Source organism: Microcaecilia unicolor, chromosome 13, assembly GCF_901765095.1.
Source record: "Microcaecilia unicolor chromosome 13, aMicUni1.1, whole genome shotgun sequence".
Classification (NCBI taxonomy): domain Eukaryota; kingdom Metazoa; phylum Chordata; class Amphibia; order Gymnophiona; family Siphonopidae; genus Microcaecilia; species Microcaecilia unicolor.
In genome coordinates this window covers 25,432,457-25,450,127 of record NC_044043.1, presented here as the reverse complement: position 1 = coordinate 25,450,127, position 17,671 = coordinate 25,432,457, and the positions used below count along the sequence as shown (strand labels likewise).

The 17,671-nt window shown below is 47.2% G+C and overlaps 1 protein-coding gene across 4 annotated transcripts in view; it reads right to left on the bottom strand.

Moving 5' to 3' along the window:
• SGSM2 (small G protein signaling modulator 2) overlaps positions 1-17,671 on the bottom strand; it is a 551,979-nt gene that overhangs the window by 314,387 nt on the left and 219,921 nt on the right. For all 4 annotated transcript variants that reach the window (XM_030185728.1, XM_030185727.1, XM_030185730.1 and 1 more), the window contains exon 6: positions 9,352-9,503. In XM_030185728.1, the coding sequence (XP_030041588.1) occupies positions 9,352-9,503 (152 nt within the window). The remainder of the gene's footprint in view (positions 1-9,351; positions 9,504-17,671) is intronic.

The window sequence follows — 17,671 nt, the reverse complement described above, 5'->3', positions numbered from 1 at the left end:
CAGACAAACTCCGGGCCATTCGAGAGTGGCCGCAACCGATGGGACTGAAGGCACTACAACGATTCCTGGGCTTCGCCAATTACTATCGCCAGTTTATTCCCCAGTACTCCCGATTGACAGCACCGTTGACAGCGCTCACCCAAAAGAACGCGAGGGTCAGGGACTGGCCGCCCGAGGCGCAAGCGGCCTTTCGTCAGGTAAAAGAGGCCTTTGAGTCAGCGTCAATTCTGCTGGCGCCCGATCCTGAGAAACCTTTTATTGTAGAGGTGGACGCGTCCGCCTTAGGAGCCGGGGCGGTCATTTCTCAAATCAACCCCGAAGGTCGGCGCCAACCGTGCTCCTTCTTTTCACGTAAATTCTCCCCAGCCGAACGGAATTATACGGTAGGGGATAGAGAACTCCTGGCCCTGAAATTAGCACTGCAGGAGTGGAGACACTTGCTGGAGGGAGCGGAACACCGGTTTACGGTCATCACTGATCATAAGAACCTCCTATACCTCCAAGAGGCTCAGCGGCTGAATCCCCGACAGGCTCGGTGGTCATTATTCTTTGCCAGGTTTCATTTTCAATTAGTGTTCCGGGCGGCGTCCCAGAATACTCCGGCAGACTCGCTCTCCCGGGCATTTGAAGTCCCGGAAGAGACCAAGGAGACTCATCCGATGTTAGATCCCGCTTGTCTCGGTGCGGCTACAGGGGAAGTCGCACCGATCCAGAAGTTCGTGGCGGCCGCCGATCGGAGAAAGGTCATGCAATGGGGACACTCGTCTAGATGGGCCGGGCACTTCGGGTATCAAAAGACTCTCCGATTCATCACGAGACATTATCAATGGCCACAGATGAGACGAGATATTCTCCAGTTTGTTACCTCGTGTCCGGTGTGTGCACGGACCAAGCCAGTAGGAGGACCCCCCGTGGGAGACCTGCAACCACTGCCCGTACCGACCAATCCCTGGTCGGAGATATCCATGGATTTCATCACTGATTTACCTCGTTCCCAGGGTCATACCGTGATCTGGGTTGTGGTAGACCGGTTCTCTAGGATGGCTCACTTTGTTCCTTTCTCGAACCTTCCGTCGGCAGCCTCTCTAGCCCAGGCCTTCATTCACCACATTTTTCGACTACATGGGCTGCCCAATCGGATCATCAGTGACCGAGGACCCCAATTTACCTCCCGTTTCTGGAGAACCTTGTGCACGGCCTTGGGAGTAGAGAACCATTTTTCATCCGCCTACCATCCTCAAACCAACGGCATGGTTGAGAGGATTAACCAGACATTGAAAGGATTCTTGCGAGCTTTTGTTAACCAACGACAAGATAACTGGGTTTCTCTACTTCCCTGGGCCGAGTTCGCTTATAACCAAAGTGACCACTCATCCTCAGGGCAGTCCCCGTTCTTCCTGGTATACGGACGACATCCTTGGCTTCCAGGGCCGTTCCCTTCTACCGCAGTGACACCGGCGGGGGACCAAGTCGTGGCAGACCTACAGAAGGTCTGGGAGATGGCTAGGGAACAATTACAGAAGACCGTGACCAAGGATAAGATCTTTGCCGACCGCCATCGGCGGCCCGCCCCAGTGCTCCAACCAGGACAGAAGGTATGGTTAAGCACGAAGCATCTGAGATTCCGAGTGCCTTCCCGAAAACTGGGACCTCGATATGCGGGACCATTTGCGATTCAAGAACGAATTGGGCCAGTAACGTATCGGTTGCGGTTACTCGGTACCCTACGAGTGCACAACGCCTTCCATGTCTCGTTATTGAAGAGGTTCCGGGGGTCCGGGTGGCACCCGCACCCATCCCAAGAGGAAGATCTCCAGGTGGCCCCGGATCCGGAGTATGAGGTAGGAGAGATTCTTGATTCAAAGTGGCGGCGGGGAAGACTGTACTATTTGCTATCATGGAAATCTTTTGGTCCCGAAGACAACTCCTGGGAACCCGTAGCTAATGTACATGCTCCAGAATTGGTTAAAGCCTTCCACGCCCGGTATCCGTCCAAGCCCGGGCCCCGGGAAAAGGGGTCATCCGGGGAGGATACTGTCCCGTTCCAGGCCCTTACCTGGCGGTCCGCGGACGGGAGCGGGAGCCGGGGCACCCGTGGGACCCGGGAGGGCGGGGATAGTCTGCCGAGGGGATCGGGCACTGCCGCCGACTACCCCGAGGCCGGCGATCCACAGACGCCAACGCCGGCCTCGAAGAAGGAGAACCGCCGGCCAAGATGGCGGCGCCGGCGTCTTCGTTCTCTTCGCTGGAGCGGGGCCGGCGAGGTAGCTCCGCCTACTTGCGCCGGATTGGCGCACCCCCCAGAGAGACTCCGCCCGCTGGGCGGGAGAACCAATCCAGGCCCTAGGTCTGCTTGGGCGAAGGGGATTGGTTCCAGCGGGCACTAGCGAAGGAACGAGCGGGGGATTTAAACGGAGCCACGGAAGGGGTCCAGTGCTTCCGTTTCGTGTTTCAGAAGCCATCTCTTGCGAAGACTGTGTTTGTTCCTCGTGTCAGCTAGCCGTCCTGCTAGCTATTTCCTGTGAAGACTGTATTTGTTCCTCGTGTCAGCTAGCCGTCCTGCTAGCTATTTCCTGTGAAGACTGTGTTTGTTCCTCGTGTCAGCTAGCCGTCCTGCTAGCTATTTCCTGTGAAGACTGTATTTGTTCCTCGTGTCAGCTAGCCGTCCTGCTAGCTATTTCCTGTGAAGACTGTGTTTGTTCCTCGTGTCAGCTAGCCGTCCTGCTAGCTGTCTCCGGTGAAGACTGTGTTTGTTCCTCGTGTCAGCTAGCCGTCCTGCTAGTTATTTCCTGTGAAGACTGTATTTGTTCCTCGTGTCAGCTAGCCGTCCTGCTAGCTATTTCCCTCAGACTGTTTGTTCCCAGTGCTCAGCTAGCCGCCCGGCTAAGCCACCTCCACCAAGGACTGTGTACTCACATCCAGTCAGGCCAGCCGTCACCCCGCGGTTCCAGCAGTCCTGCTGGCCGCCCGCAGCTGAGGGCTCAACCCTCGGTGAACGGCGGTCGCCGCGGGTGAAGATTCGGGGTGCTCGGCTGTTTCCTGGGGCCTTGTGGGGCTCGGGGAGACTCGAGAGCTCACCAACACCAGAGCGACATCAGAGCCGCGACACTGTGTGTGTGATTTTTACATACGTATGCAGTCATACAATCTTTTAAAATAGTTTATTAAATTTGATATACCGTTTATCAACCAATGCGATCACAGTAATTTACAATTATTAAAATATATAAAAAGAAACGAACTCAAGATGGCAGCAGGTCTCTGATGCTCTGCATGGGTTGTTCCCTGCTGGTCTCTATCTTCCTGTGGCTTTTTGCTTCTGACTCCAGGCTGCACATTAAGAGGAATGGGGTAGTTAGGACACTGCCCCCACTAGGTCCTAACGTGCCCTCATCCCAGTTCCCCGTCGGCCCTCAAGGACAGATGTGAGGAGTGTGAGTTCCGCATCAGGCAAGGTGGAGGATGCATCTCCCCCACTGGAACATGAAACCTCTCTCTCCCCTGGTTGTGGGCCTTCTGCCGTGTCCAGCAGCGAGAGCAGTGGTCCAGAGTGCACCGAGCACCGGTGACAGGGTAGCATCAGTTGCACGAGGTGGGGTTGGAACCCCAATTGCAGAGCTGCCGGTGGAACAATCAACTAGTGGCCAATTAGAAGCCCCCATGGTGGTAATGTTAGAGTCCATTTGGAGAGCTCTGCAAACTGTGAACTTTATCATTATGAAGACATCAACAATGACTGAGGTAATGGCTTGGTTGGTAAATTTGATTCCCTGAGTAAGCCGGTGGAAACTTTAAAATCTGACTTTTTGGGTCAAGTTGAACAAAACTGTTCGGAGGTTAAAAGTCTGCAAAAATTTTATAAATGCGGTGGTTGGATAGATTGGCTGTACACAGACAGATTGAGTTTTTGAAAAATTATAACAGGCGATTTAATTTACGAATCCTGAACTTTCTAAAGGCTCTTGCTACTCTCCTCTTGGATATCTCTAAGAAGATATCTAGTAGAGATACTGAAGTTTTCTTTTAATGTTTTGTCTCAAGTAAGATTTATCATCTTCCTGTTTCCTTAAAAAATACCCAAGGTGAGGTTGTAGTCCCAGACCCTGAACCATCGATGGATTTAAAAAATATCCCTGCTACATTAGAAATGTCTATCACTGGATCTACAGAATGGACCACATTACTAGTGTCTATGGCCCTTGAGCAAGATGTTAGACACTCAAGATTTTTTTGTGTGAAGTATATTTTATTGAGATTGCAACAGTCACAGAAAAACACGGTAATCCAAAATATAAATTATTATCCCTCATCCTAAACAACCCAGCTCCAACTCCATTTCCCTGTGGCCAAGTCAAAGGAACAATTACACAACTGGGGAAAACAAGCACCGTATATACATAAATTACAGGGTTGGGGTGTTCAAAAGTGCCGACCGGACCCCGGTGGGGGGGCCTAAAGTATTAACATATGGGGACCAGAGGTGAAGGAATCTCTTTTTAATTTTTATACCCCTAATTTCCACTGAAAAGTGCTCCATGTGCAGTAACTCAGAGTTGGTTACGCCACTGAGTAAGGGTTGGTGGCTCCTCATGAATCCATTTCAGAAGAATACATAAAAATAACCCAGAAACCTGAGTGCCCTCCACAGTATCAGTAACATCATCCAATAAACAATGTTCATTGGCTGTGACAAAGTGTTGCAAGGGTGGACCAAATTGCAGACCAATGGGCTTTAACCCATTCATATAGGAAGCTGATGTCACCATTTACAAGGGCTTTTTTTGTGAGGGTACTTGGGGGTACTGAGTACCGGCACCTTTTCCATTGTCTGCTAAAATTGATCCAAGGACCCCAAGTATTAATGAAAGAGCTCAGGCTCTACACACCAATTCTGCATTGTCATAGGTTCTGTGACTGGTTGCAGGGGGCCTGGCTATTGTGGGGTGGGTCCCTCAGTGATCACCCCACCCTTGAAGGGTGGCCTAGCATTTGAGTACCGGCACCTTTTTTGCTAGAAAAGATGCACTGCCATTTACATACCTTTTAACCACAGTGTCACAGAAAGACTGGATACAGTTAAAACAGGTCTGGACCTCATGGAAAACTGAAACTAAATAAAGACAAGACCAAATTCAAAGTTCACTCTCATGGATCTTCCTCCACCCCCATCCCCTTATCTGTTGGTGTTCCCCGGGGATCGGTCCTTGGACCCCTTCTCTTCTCAATCTACACCTCTTCCCTGGGCTCCCTGATCTCATCTCATGGTTTCCAGTATCATCTCTATGCTGATGACACCCAACTGTATCTCTCCACACCAGACATCACCGCGGAGACCCAGGCAAAGGTATCGGCCTGCTTATCCGACATTGCTGCCTGGATGTCCAACCGCCACCTGAAACTGAACATGTCCAAGACCGAGCTTATCGTCTTTCCACCAAAACCCACTTCTCCTCTTCCTCCACTTTCTATCTCAGTTGATAACACCCTCATCCTCCCCGTCTCATCTGCCCGCAATCTCGGAGTCATCTTTGACTCCTCTTTCTCCTTCTCTGCGCATATCCAGCAGATAGCCAAGACCTGTCGCTTCTTCCTCTTTAATATCAGCAAAATTCGCCCTTTCCTCTCTGAACACACCACCCGAACTCTCTTCCACGCTCTCATTACCTCTCGCCTGGACTACTGCAACTTACTCCTCACCGGCCTCCCACTTAGCCATCTACCCCCCCCCCCTTCAGTCTGTTCAGAACTCTGCTGCACGTCTCATATTCCGCCAGAACCGATATACTCATATCACCCCTCTCCTCAGGTCACTTCACTGGCTTCCGATCAGATACCGCATTCAATTCAAGCTTCTCCTTCTTACCTACAAATGCACTCAGTCTGCTGCCCCTCACTATCTTTCTACCCTCATCTCCCCTTACGTTCCCGCCCGTAACCTCCGTTCACAGGATAAATCCCTCCTCTCAGTACCCTTCTCCACCACCGGCAACTCCAGGCTCCGCTCATTCTGCCTCGCCTCACCCTATGCTTGGAACAACCTTCCTGAACCCTTACGCCAAGCCCCCTCCCTGCCCGTCTTCAAGTCTTTGCTTAAAGCCCACCTCTTCAATGCTGCGTTCGGCACCTAACCCTTACCGTTCGGTGAATCCAGACTGCCCCAATTTGACTGCCCCTATCGGACCGACCGTTCACTTGTCTATTAGATTGTAAGCTCTTTGAGCAGGGACTGTCTCTCTTTGTTAAATTGTACAGCGCTGCGTAACCCTAGTAGCGCTCTAGAAATGTTAAGTAGTAGTAGTAGTAGTCTCTCGGGGAAATGTGAGCCCTTGGGCCGCTGTCACGGAGGTGGCAGCAGCAGGCAAAACCACCCAACAGGAGACAGGCAACCCTAAGACGGGCTGAAGTAGACAGGACTGGAGTGGCTGGGCTGGAGCTGAAGAGGCAAGCAACAAGGAATCCAGGAACAACGTCCTACAGCAGGGTTCAGGCTTGAGGAGCAGGATACAGGAGCTACATACAAGCTAAGCTCAAGGGAATGGGAATGACAGATAAGCTTGCCAGAGGAAGGGTTAGACTGGAGCTACAGTAGCTAACAGATAGAAAGGAGAGAAATGGCTGCAGCATCAGCTGCTGACCAACCTCAGACAGGGAGCAGCACCACTGCACAGGGATAACAGAAAGGCTAGAAGCCCACAGAGAATAATAAACACAGAAAGGCTGAAAGCCTGCAGGACAGAGAGATACACCCAGAAAGGCTAGAAGCCCACAGAAAGGCTGGAAACCCCCAGGCCGCAGTAATACCCCCAGAAGGCCTGGAAGCCCACAGGTAAAAGGGATATACGCAGATAGACTGGAGGCCCTCAGAGCAATGGGCACAGAAGGGCTGGAAGCCCACAGCGCAATAGACACAGAAGGGCTGAAAGCCCACAGAGCAATAAACACAGAAGGGCTAAAAGCCCACAGAGCAATAATACCCTGAGCCAGAAGGCAAGGCCCACAGATGATAGTAACTCGCAAAGCAGAAGGGCTGGAAGCCCACAAGAAAAGACAAGGAAAGCTAACTGTGCAAACAGCACACTAACCTCGGGACCTAAGGCACTGCGGAGGCATTGGCAATGCAAAGGCCAAGGCTGCAGTCTCAAAGTGCTTAATAAAGCCCTTCAACACCAAAGGCACAGCTGCAGCAATCTCTAAGCACTACGGAGGCTGTTCAGGCACAAACCACAGAGCAGGCAGAAAGCACAGTGAAACACAGAGAGGCTTCCCACACCCAGGTGTAGTGTAGTGTAGTGAAGCAATTAGAGTCATGCTGGAAGCAGCCAGCACACACAGAGAGAGAGAGCTAACCCAGGCAACACCCACAGGTGCAGTATAGTGAGGCAATTAGTGTCATGCTGCTGGATGCAGCCAGCACAGAGAGCCAGAGCTAGCTCAGAAAGGACAGACAGAAGAAACAGGAGCCAGCTAGGAAGCTGACCCCCAGGAATAAGGTAAGTCTGAGGATGGTCACGGCCACAGACGTGACAATTCCCAGAAACAATGTTTGTACGATGCAGACTGTGCTCCACATTTGAGACAGGTCCCATCTAATGGGACACCCATCTTTCGGGCCCTGAATTTATAATGCAGTTCCTGCAAGGAGATGCTTTCCACTAAGTGGGACACTTGCATCAAACTCTGAAGGAGCTGATCTGAACAGCAGGATCCAAAATTTATTATCTAAAGTTGAACAATCTTTTGTAGCAATTCAGGGGCCACAAGTTTCTGGTAACTTTCATAATAATGTCCCGTCAGACCCTTTCGAACTGCAGAAAGGGGCCAACAATCATCAAAAAGGATCTCTGAGAAGTCTGCAGGATATTTCCTTTCAAGATCTTTTTTATGGTCAGATTTTAAGGATTTACCTGGACGTTGCTAAAGTTACCCAAGAAAGGAAGAAAGCTTTTCTCTCAATGAGGCAAGAGGTTAAGGATATGGGGGGGTATTTTGTTAGCTTTTTCCTGTAAATGCAGGATCAGATGTGCTCAATCTAAGAACATATTCTGTGTTCCAGAGCAGTTGCGCTCCTGTTTGGACTTGAAGAAGTTATAGTGTTTATAATAACTATGCCTGCATGTTAAGAACAGACATAGTTATTATACCCACTATAAAGTATTCAAGCAGGTGTAAATGTGTATGTCTACTTTTCTTGGTGAAATTTTCAAGATGCTTAAATAATCTTTCTAACAGAATCCAAATGAGTATCCGTTGCTCACTGGCCAATAAGTGCGAACTACCTGTTATACAAACCAGGATAATAGTGCCACCAAAACATATATCTATGGTGGATATTTATATGTTAATGTTTGTGTTTTATCTACATTTAAGGAGCACCCTCAGATATTCCCACCATCATAACTCACAGATAAATTACTGTGTTTTTTTTGTGGTACGGCATCTCATTCATCAGGTTGTTCCTTATTTTAATTTATTATATCCCAATTCATATGTGTGTGTCCAATACCTCATAAAGCTACAAACTGTTAATCTCAACTATACCACCATATAGAGACTGTTATGAGAAATAACCAATCACTTATCTGAGTTCTGTATTGGATAAGTGCCCCGACTGCATCAACATAGTCCACTTTGTCCTCCGCCTTCCCCTGAAGACACCCGACACCGCGGGTTTCACTCGTCTTTCTTCAGGGACTAGGGTTAAGGCGAATCAGTTCTCAGCAAATGTTCAATACCCTAAGCACTCAGCATTAGATTGGTCAGACCTGTACTTGTCACCATGGCTTCATGCACTTAATCAACTGGACGTCTCCTCTGTAGTCTGAAACAACTTATGCTAGCCACTCTGACCATGCCTTCCCCCTGAGATCAACACTAGTTACCCATTACATACAGGATAAAATCTAAAGCTCTGGCCTTAACACATGTGGCTTTTTCCATTGGCCTGTCATTGTACCCAAATACTCTGGTTATTCTATACTGTCTCTTTTGAATCCTAAGATCTTCCAAGATCAATCTGGTCATCAGTCCTCCTGCCTCTAGACCCCTTTTCTTTTATTTAGCCCCATAAACCAGGTACCTGCTTTCTTGTTGATATACAAATGGAGAGCTCCTTCCAGATATGTAAAACTGGCATTAAAAGTGGTTGTTTCATCAAGCATTCCTGAAACTGGCTAGCTGATAAATACCATTTAATCCAGGGAATCAAGTTGTTCAATGCTCCATTTTGGTAAACTGCAATGATGTTCAAATTATGACTAAATAGTGGCATTCCAATGACAAACAACGATAACATACGCACCAAATGCACGGTATAAAATTATCCTCCACATTGAAGCTACAGTAGTTACCTACCCCTAGTGCAGGGCGCTTAGAGGGCGAGTCCTGCCCTTGTCGACTGTGTGTTCCATGGATACGGTGTCTTTGAACAAGCTCATCCGCGGAAGGATCAGTCCAGTAATGATCCGCCGTCTTCAGTTTTGTGTATTCTAATGCACAAGGGCCAACTGCGTAACAGATGAAAAAAGTCTCAGAGTTTGTAAGAGACAAGGGGAAAGAGAATAGGAGAGGAACTACAGAATGAGTACAAAATAACTTCCCCGACTTTTGGATCTTCCTTCCTCTTTTGATATTAAAAACTTAGGGCCTCTTTTACTAAATTGTGCTAGTGATTCCTGGCAGTAAAAGAGGCCCTAAGATCTTCCCTCTCTGCCATAATTTACTCCTTTCTCTATAGTTCTGGAATAAAAGGTTCACACCACATCCCTGCTTTTTACAGATTTTTCCTCAGAACCATTCTTGAGTGATTTGTGCTTCCCATTTAACAGTCCACACAGCAGTACTCTGACACAGATTTTCAATGATGCAAGGGGCTAATTAAGGGAGGTTTTTGAATAACATGATATACTTTTCTCCTCTGGAATGGCAGCCAGCAGAATGAAAAACTTTGTCTGGCCATGTGTGTGTGTAAATAGCCTGCTACAAAATTTCTGTAGGTGTAAAATATGTGCATTAGCATGATAGCAAATACTTTGCCTGTAGACAACCACATGGGCAGATTTCACATGTATATATGTTGGGGTCAATATTCAGTGTGGTTTAAGCATGTAGAAGAGGCTGATGCCCACTGAAAACACGCTGAGCTGGCTGGCTGGCTGTTGATATTCAATGTGGAATCTGTTCCAAGGTGGCCTAAGGTCCTACCGCATTAGCTCAGAAGTTTGCTAAATCAGAATGTAAGCGATGCCATGCTGAGCCAGACCAAAGGTTGACTGAGTCCAGCATCCTGTCTTACCTTTAAATACCACTGAACAGGTGCGAGCTAAATCCAAATCTAATCCAGGTTACCAAGAGGTAACCAGCAGATTCCAAAAATAGATCTGTTTCTTGTAGCTGCCTCTCATTCTAAGATCTACTTGACTAATAATTGTTTATGGAATTCTTAACTAGGAATTTGTCCAATCCGCTTTTAAACCTAGCCTTGCTGGATGCTTTGACCACGTCCTTCGGGAATAATTTGTTTAAAATCTGTTACCTGATAGTTTAATGGTGTGTCTCCTGGTCTTTTCCTATTCACCAATTTTGTAGGCCTCTATCACATCCCCTCTCAGTTGGTACCGAGCGCTAATGTATGTATGCTTTTTCATAAGGAAGCTACCCTGTACCCATTATCATTTTTACTGCCCTTCTCTGTAATTTTTCCAGTTCCGCTATATCTTTTTTGAGGTGGAGTTACCACAAATGCATACAGAATTCATTCAGAGGCATTATAATATTCTCTTGGGATTACTGCTAGAGGTTGGGGTGGCCATTTTTACAATGGAGTCACTAGGGGTAGGGGCAGGAGCAGGAACAAGAGCAAGTGGTGTTTGCTCCTGTCCCCATCACCCCACTGAACCACCAGGGACTAAGGTAGGCCTGTTCTGAAAGGGTGCAAGATTGTGTCAGGAAGGTGGGAGGGATCACTGATTGTGACGAGGGGGGGGGGGGGGGGAGTCATTGATTGTGATCATGCTGCGGGGGTTAGGAGGGAGGGAAAAGAGGACACTGCAGGCTGACACCCAGAAGTTATGTTAGGCCTGTTTATACAATCCTTACATACCTGGTTATCTACGTTATCTATGAGGGAACTGTTACTCAATATTGACGGCACCTGCACAACTTCTGGCTCTGCCTCTCAACCTACCCATTCCAACATGTCCAGTTAAGTGCTGTTGAATATCAGCAGCTAGGCAGGCTCTCCTGCCCATTTAAATTACTTGGAATATCAACCCCTAAGGGTTTTGGGTTTTTTTTTAGCTTTATTTCCATAAGAACAGAGGTTTATCTAATTGTCAAGTGTATCTGTGTGTGAGAACACCTACTTGACTGGACAGTGTCGCTGGAGGGCAACATGTGTAGGCACAGATATGGACAATTCGGATTGCTGACATCAGCACTGAGGGCTTCAGGCTCTGGGCTCTATTTCATCTCGCCCCTATTACAGAACTCGCACACGGGCGTGTGCCTGAAAGGGTGTGCTCTAACCCGTTTGGAGCCCCTTCAGAGTCTTTGAGGAACCAGGAACCAAGAACTCTGCTTGTTAGTATTGATGGGGAAAAGGATGATGAAAGGAAGAGCTACTTCTAGCTCTCAGACCGCTGTGGTCAAAGACCCCATGGATCAGCAAGTACAAAAAGTAACTAGTGAGGTAATTAAATTTGCTGATGACACAAAGTTATTCAAAGTTGTTAAATCGCAAGACGATTGTGAAAAATTACAAGAGGACCTTATGAGACTGGGGAAACTGGGCATCCAAATGGCAGATGACGTTTAATGTGAGCAAGTGCAAAGAGATGCATGTGGGAAAGAGGAACCTGAATTATAACTACGTAATGAGAAAGAGGAAGTGATGTCACCAAACAGCATGGTCGCATGAGAGCAGAGCTCCCGATACCCCATAAGGAAAAATAGTGATTCTGACCATTCTGACGCTCAGCTGAACAACTTATTATAAGTGAATGGCTTCCCGATCATTAGGAGCAGCGAAAACGACGAGCCAAGCAACTTCGGAGGTAAATCTCTCCCGCTTCGCTTTTTCAGGCGGAGCAGAGACGCCTCGAGACAAAATGGCCGAGGCCCGGAAACAACAAGCGGCGCCAGAAGCCACCCATGCAGTTTCAACAGGCATCTCATCGGAGCACTTGGATCCGGGCCGTGATGAGGAGGAACTTCCACCGGTGCTCCAAAATTGGCTGCAGAACATTAGCGCAGACCTAAAGGTGCTACGGTCGGAGGTGGCGACACTCGGAACGGACCTAAGAAGCGAGATACGCGAGCTAGGGTCCCGCTTGGAAGAAACGGAGCTACAAGTAGAATCTCACAATGAGATAATAGGATCGCTGGAACAGCAGATCTCAAGCCTACATAAAGAACATCAGCAGATGGGTCTAAAAGTAGAAGACCTTGAAAATAGAGAACGCCGCAACAACTTAAGATTCCGAGGCTTGCCAGAAACCCCCACATACCAAAACAGTGAACGAGTGGTACAGGAGCTGGTTAGAGCATTGCTGGCGGCAAATGATACAAATATTGAGGCAGAAGCTATCCAGATCGAAAGAGCCCATAGAGCGCTGGGCCCGGGGAAAAACAATATTCCAAAAGACATTATAGCATGCTTTACAAGCTTCAAGTTGAAGGAACAGATACTAAAGGCAGCGCGCCAAGTCCAAGATTTCAAATGGGATTCCTATAAGATTGAAATTTATCAGGACCTGGCAGCAGCAACGCTTCAGTGAAGAGGAGAACTAAAGCCATCACCTACTTTATTAACCCAGGCTCAAGCGCTACGATTCCAACTCCAAGAATTAGAGCTAGCAGACTTATCCGAGAAGTTACAAAAGGCACGTCAAACACATTTTGAATTTGGCGATAAATCTAGCAGAATCTTAGCTCATAAACTGAAACACCAAACTACCAGAAATGCAGTGGGAGGTCTATTAGACGAAAAGGGTGTCAAAAACTCAGAGACGGAATTCTTCAAATCAGCTTTTAGATCCTTTTACCAAAATCTATATACACCAGAAACCATGCCTGACCCAGAGGCTATAAACCGCTATACTTGGCGAAAATTGAGATTCTGCAGCTCTCGGATGAGGCGGCTCAGTCTCTATCCAGTCTCATAAAAATAGAAGAAATTGAAAAAACAATCAAAGATTTAGCTATAAACAAAGCACCGGGTCCTGACGGATTCACAAATAAATTCTATAGAATGTTTGGTAAATTGCTGTCCCCATTGCTGGTAAGGGTATTTAATTCACTAGACCAGACAACGGGATTTCCGCCGACCTGGGACCTAGCTACTATAATAGTCATACCTAAAGCAGGTAAGGACCCACAACACAGTAGCTCCTACAGACCTATCTCCCTATTGGGAGCAGACTACAAAATCTTTACTAAGATACTGGCATCTAGGCTGCAGAAATACATCCCACTGCCAGTTCATGAGGATCAGGCGGGTTTTGTGGAGGGCCGTCAGACATTCGACAATATTAGAAGAGCACTACACATGATACAAACCGCGTGCATTAGCAAAACTCCACTCTGCTTACTGTCACTAGATGCCGAAAAGGCATTCGACAGAGTGAGTTGGCCTTTTTTATTCGCGGTAACAGAGCAGATGGGTATCTCGGGACAATTCAGGACCTGGCTGCATTTGATCTATGATACCCCGAAAGCCATGGTGCGGGTGAATAGCCACCTCTCGTGCCCGCTCCAGCTCCAGAGAGGCACTAGACAGGGTTGTGCCCTGTCACCATTGTTATTTGCCCTGGTAATGGAACCGCTAGCTATACAAATTAGAGCTCAGAACGAGATCAGAGGCTTAAGATGGGCAGGCATGGAAACCAAGCTTCTCCTATTTGCAGAAGACATTCTACGTACCCTGAAAGATCCGGCAATCTCCTTCCCACAGATTAAGGAGATAACCCAAAGCTATGGGGCGGTATCGGGATTTAAGATCAATTATGATAAATCTGAGGCATTAGGGGTCATGGTCCCAGGAGAGATAATAGAACAATTAAAGCAACAATTCCCATTCCATTGGGCCACCAATTACATACGCTATCTAGGAGTTAATATACCACGAAACGTAGATGAACTGTTCAAATACAATTTTCCTGACAAAGTACGTGACCTTTTTAAGGAGTTAGAGAGATGGGAGGGACTGACCCTCTCATGGATGGGCAGAATTAGTGCGGTAAAAATGATAATTCTCCCCAAAATACTATATTTATTCATGGCACTCCCCATAGACATGCCAGGGGGATTTTTGAGGAATCTGCAGAGGAAAGTATTTGCTTTCATATGGAAAAAGAAACCCCCCGAGGGTACGCAGCGAAATGCTATATCAACCAAAGGATAGAGGAGGGATGGGGGGTCCCATCCTTTCAGGCATACTACCAAGCTGCTCACCTAAAAATCATAGCATCCTGGGTACAAAAGTCAGATAAAATAGGAACCAAACGAGACCAGTGGTGGTTAGATCCAGTTCCACTACATGCGGTACCCTGGCTACCGAGCACTAAACTCAGGGAAATAACAAAAGAAAGCCCACCCTCTAATACGCTGGCCCCTGTCGACATGGTACAAGGTGCGGGAAAAACTTTTTCCTGAGAGGACATACTTCAAACATATGTTTCTCAGATTTGCTCCCCACTTTGGACCGGGCCAAATGGATGCAGCATATTTGGAATGGGAAAAACTAGGCCTATATGAGCTAGGCCAGATGTATGAACAAGATAATATAGTCTCTTACGCAGACCTGTGTCAGGGACATGGGCTCTCCCATTTACAGGCCTTACAATATCTCCAGGTACGAGACTTTATTAAGAGACGGGCGGAAGAAGAACTAAATCTGTCCGAAACTCTCATGGTGCAGAGTATGCAAAAGGGGGGAGGCAGAGGTGGGTAACTCGTTTGTATAAGGCCCTCCTGGCACCTGACAACCCATTGGAGTATTACACATCCAAATGGAAACTGCAATGGGAGTGACCTACGAGGCCACTAGGTGGTCACAGTCCCTCAGGTCACTGTTGCGAGTATCAATATCAAGTGCACTGGTTGAAAATGGTTACAAGATGTTATATTGTTGGTACTATACTCCTAGCAGATTGGTGAAAATGTACAAATCAGGATCTGATCTATGTTGGCGGCAGTGTGGCTTAAAGGGGAACGTGTATCATACACGCCAGCTCTGGTCAAAGATAGTAGATGTGTTATATAAGATAACAGAGGTGGCTTATCCCCTAAGCATGGACCACTATTACATTTTAAACCGAGGGGAGTTCAGGGTTCGACTCATCACTTTGCCACCTACTTATTTGTGGCATGCAAATTGATCAATGCGACAGCCTGGAAAAAAACATGTCTGCCGGGGCTCCAGTCGGTTATGGAAAAACTACTACTACTTAACATTTCTAAAGCGCTACTAGGGTTACGCAGCGCTGTACAATTTAACATAGAAGGCCAGTCCCTGCTCAAAGAGCTTACAATCTAAAGGACACGTGAACAGTCAGTCTGATAGGGGCAGTCAAATTGGGGCAGTCTGGATTTCCTGAAAGAGTTAGGTGCCGAACGCAGCATTGAAGAGGTGGGCTTTAAGCTAACAGTCAGCAATGCACAAAGGGGATCGCATGCAAATGAGCTGCATGGATCCCCATTTGTAAATCCTTGCTGTTTGCGACTTCGAGCTGTCAAATGGATTTTTTTTTTTAACTTTTATTTATGCATTTTCATTTTATACAAAACCAGCTTTATATAACATAATTCCTCTCAATACAACAGAACTAATACCATAGGCGCCCAGTATAAGAGGCTTGGAGAGGCTAAGCCTCCCCTGCTGCAGCAGGATGGATCAGCTGTGGAGTCCCGCTGCTCTGAGGGGTTTAAATTGTTGATTTACCTCCATCCTCACAGCTGGAGCTGCAGTGAAAGCCATCTACCCTTACCAGTTGTAGAAATTGGTTTATGGTTTAATTTGTTTACTTTACTGCTGGGAGAGCAGGGGGAGTTGGCTGGAGGTGTCCTGGGTTGCCAGGGAGATATTTAACAAGGATGACTTCCTGACCTGCACTGAGGACAGATAGCAGCAGAATCGGATACTGGGCCAGCATGATCAGAAAAAGTCACCAGACAACAAAGGTAGAAAAGATAATTTTATTTTCATTATAGTGTTTGGAATATGTCCACTTTGAGAATCAGGTGCTCAACATTAAAAGTTTATATTTATTTACTTATTTATGGCATTTTATCCTACATTAAACATGAATTCGGGTGTTTTGTGGCTCTACATGAGAATTGTGATGATATGATCCCTTGTTTCATATTGTTGACGGTCTGCATTTTCCGTATGGGTGGTATATTGGTGTATTAGGTTCTGCCCAGTGTAATATTTATGGTACAGTAAGGTTCTGAGTGTGTTTTTGCACAAAGTTGTGCATAGTGTTTTGCAGTTGAGCGATTGTGGTTAGAATATGCTTTGAGCAACCACTTTATTCTTTGACATATGATACATATCTAATATCTAAATTTAATAAAAGGTATTAATTGTGACTTTTATTTTTATTTATTTATTTTTTCTGTGTGTTATCAGACAACTAGTAAAAAAGGCCCGTTTCTGGAGCAAATGAAACGGGCGCTAGCAAGGTTTTCCTCCCCAACACCCCCCTTCCTCCCTCCCTACCCACCCGTTCGTCATTCTGAAGCCACTGACGCCATTGCTCCGCCCTCGATGCGTGACGCCATTGCTCCGCCCTCGACTTCATCACGTTTGACGCGAGGGCGGGGCCCAGAGACTTGGTGCTTTCGGTGGCTTCACCACCACGAACCCTTCATGAAGGAAGTGACGTCAGTGTCCTCAGAACGTTGAGGGTGAGTTTTATTATATAGGATTATGGATTTAAGCTTCACCCTGGCCCCACCCTAACCCCGCCCCCTTTAGCCTCTCCAAACACGTTGGGCCACCGACCGCCTATGACTAATACTATATTCATAATGCAATATGTTAACTCCTCATTAACGATACATTCCTCTGGTATGCCTTCATTATTCCCTAGCCCTCCCCCCCCCCCCCCCCCCCCCCCCCGTTATTCCTTCATATTACTCCTTTAACAGAGCACATGGTATTAGACATTTATAGTTGATGCCAACCAATGTTCGTATGGCTCCCTGATTTTCTGGTGTTGAGTCAGACATCCTTTTCTCATTGCTGTGAACTTAGACATCAGTTGAATGTATTTCAGCTTGTCCAGTACCGCTGAAATGTCTGGCAGACTGGGCTGTTTCCAAGATGCTGCCAAGAACAGTTTACCCGCCACAAACACGTGGGTAGCAAACTTATGTATCTGTAATTTCAGCCCCTGGGGTTTAAAATGTAGCAGGCATTGTTCCATTTTCATCTGATATTGCTGGCCTGTTACTAAGCAGACAAAGTTTACAATTTTTACCCAGTATCTTTGTGCATGTGCACAGGTCCACCACATGTGATGCATACCACCTTCTACTTCACATCCTCGCCAGCACTGTGCAGGTTGTGATCTGAACATCTTAGCTAGACGACTGGGGGTGTAATAACAGCCATAAAGGATCTTATGCCCATTCTCTACCATAGTGCTAGATACCGACACCCGTAGCAGGG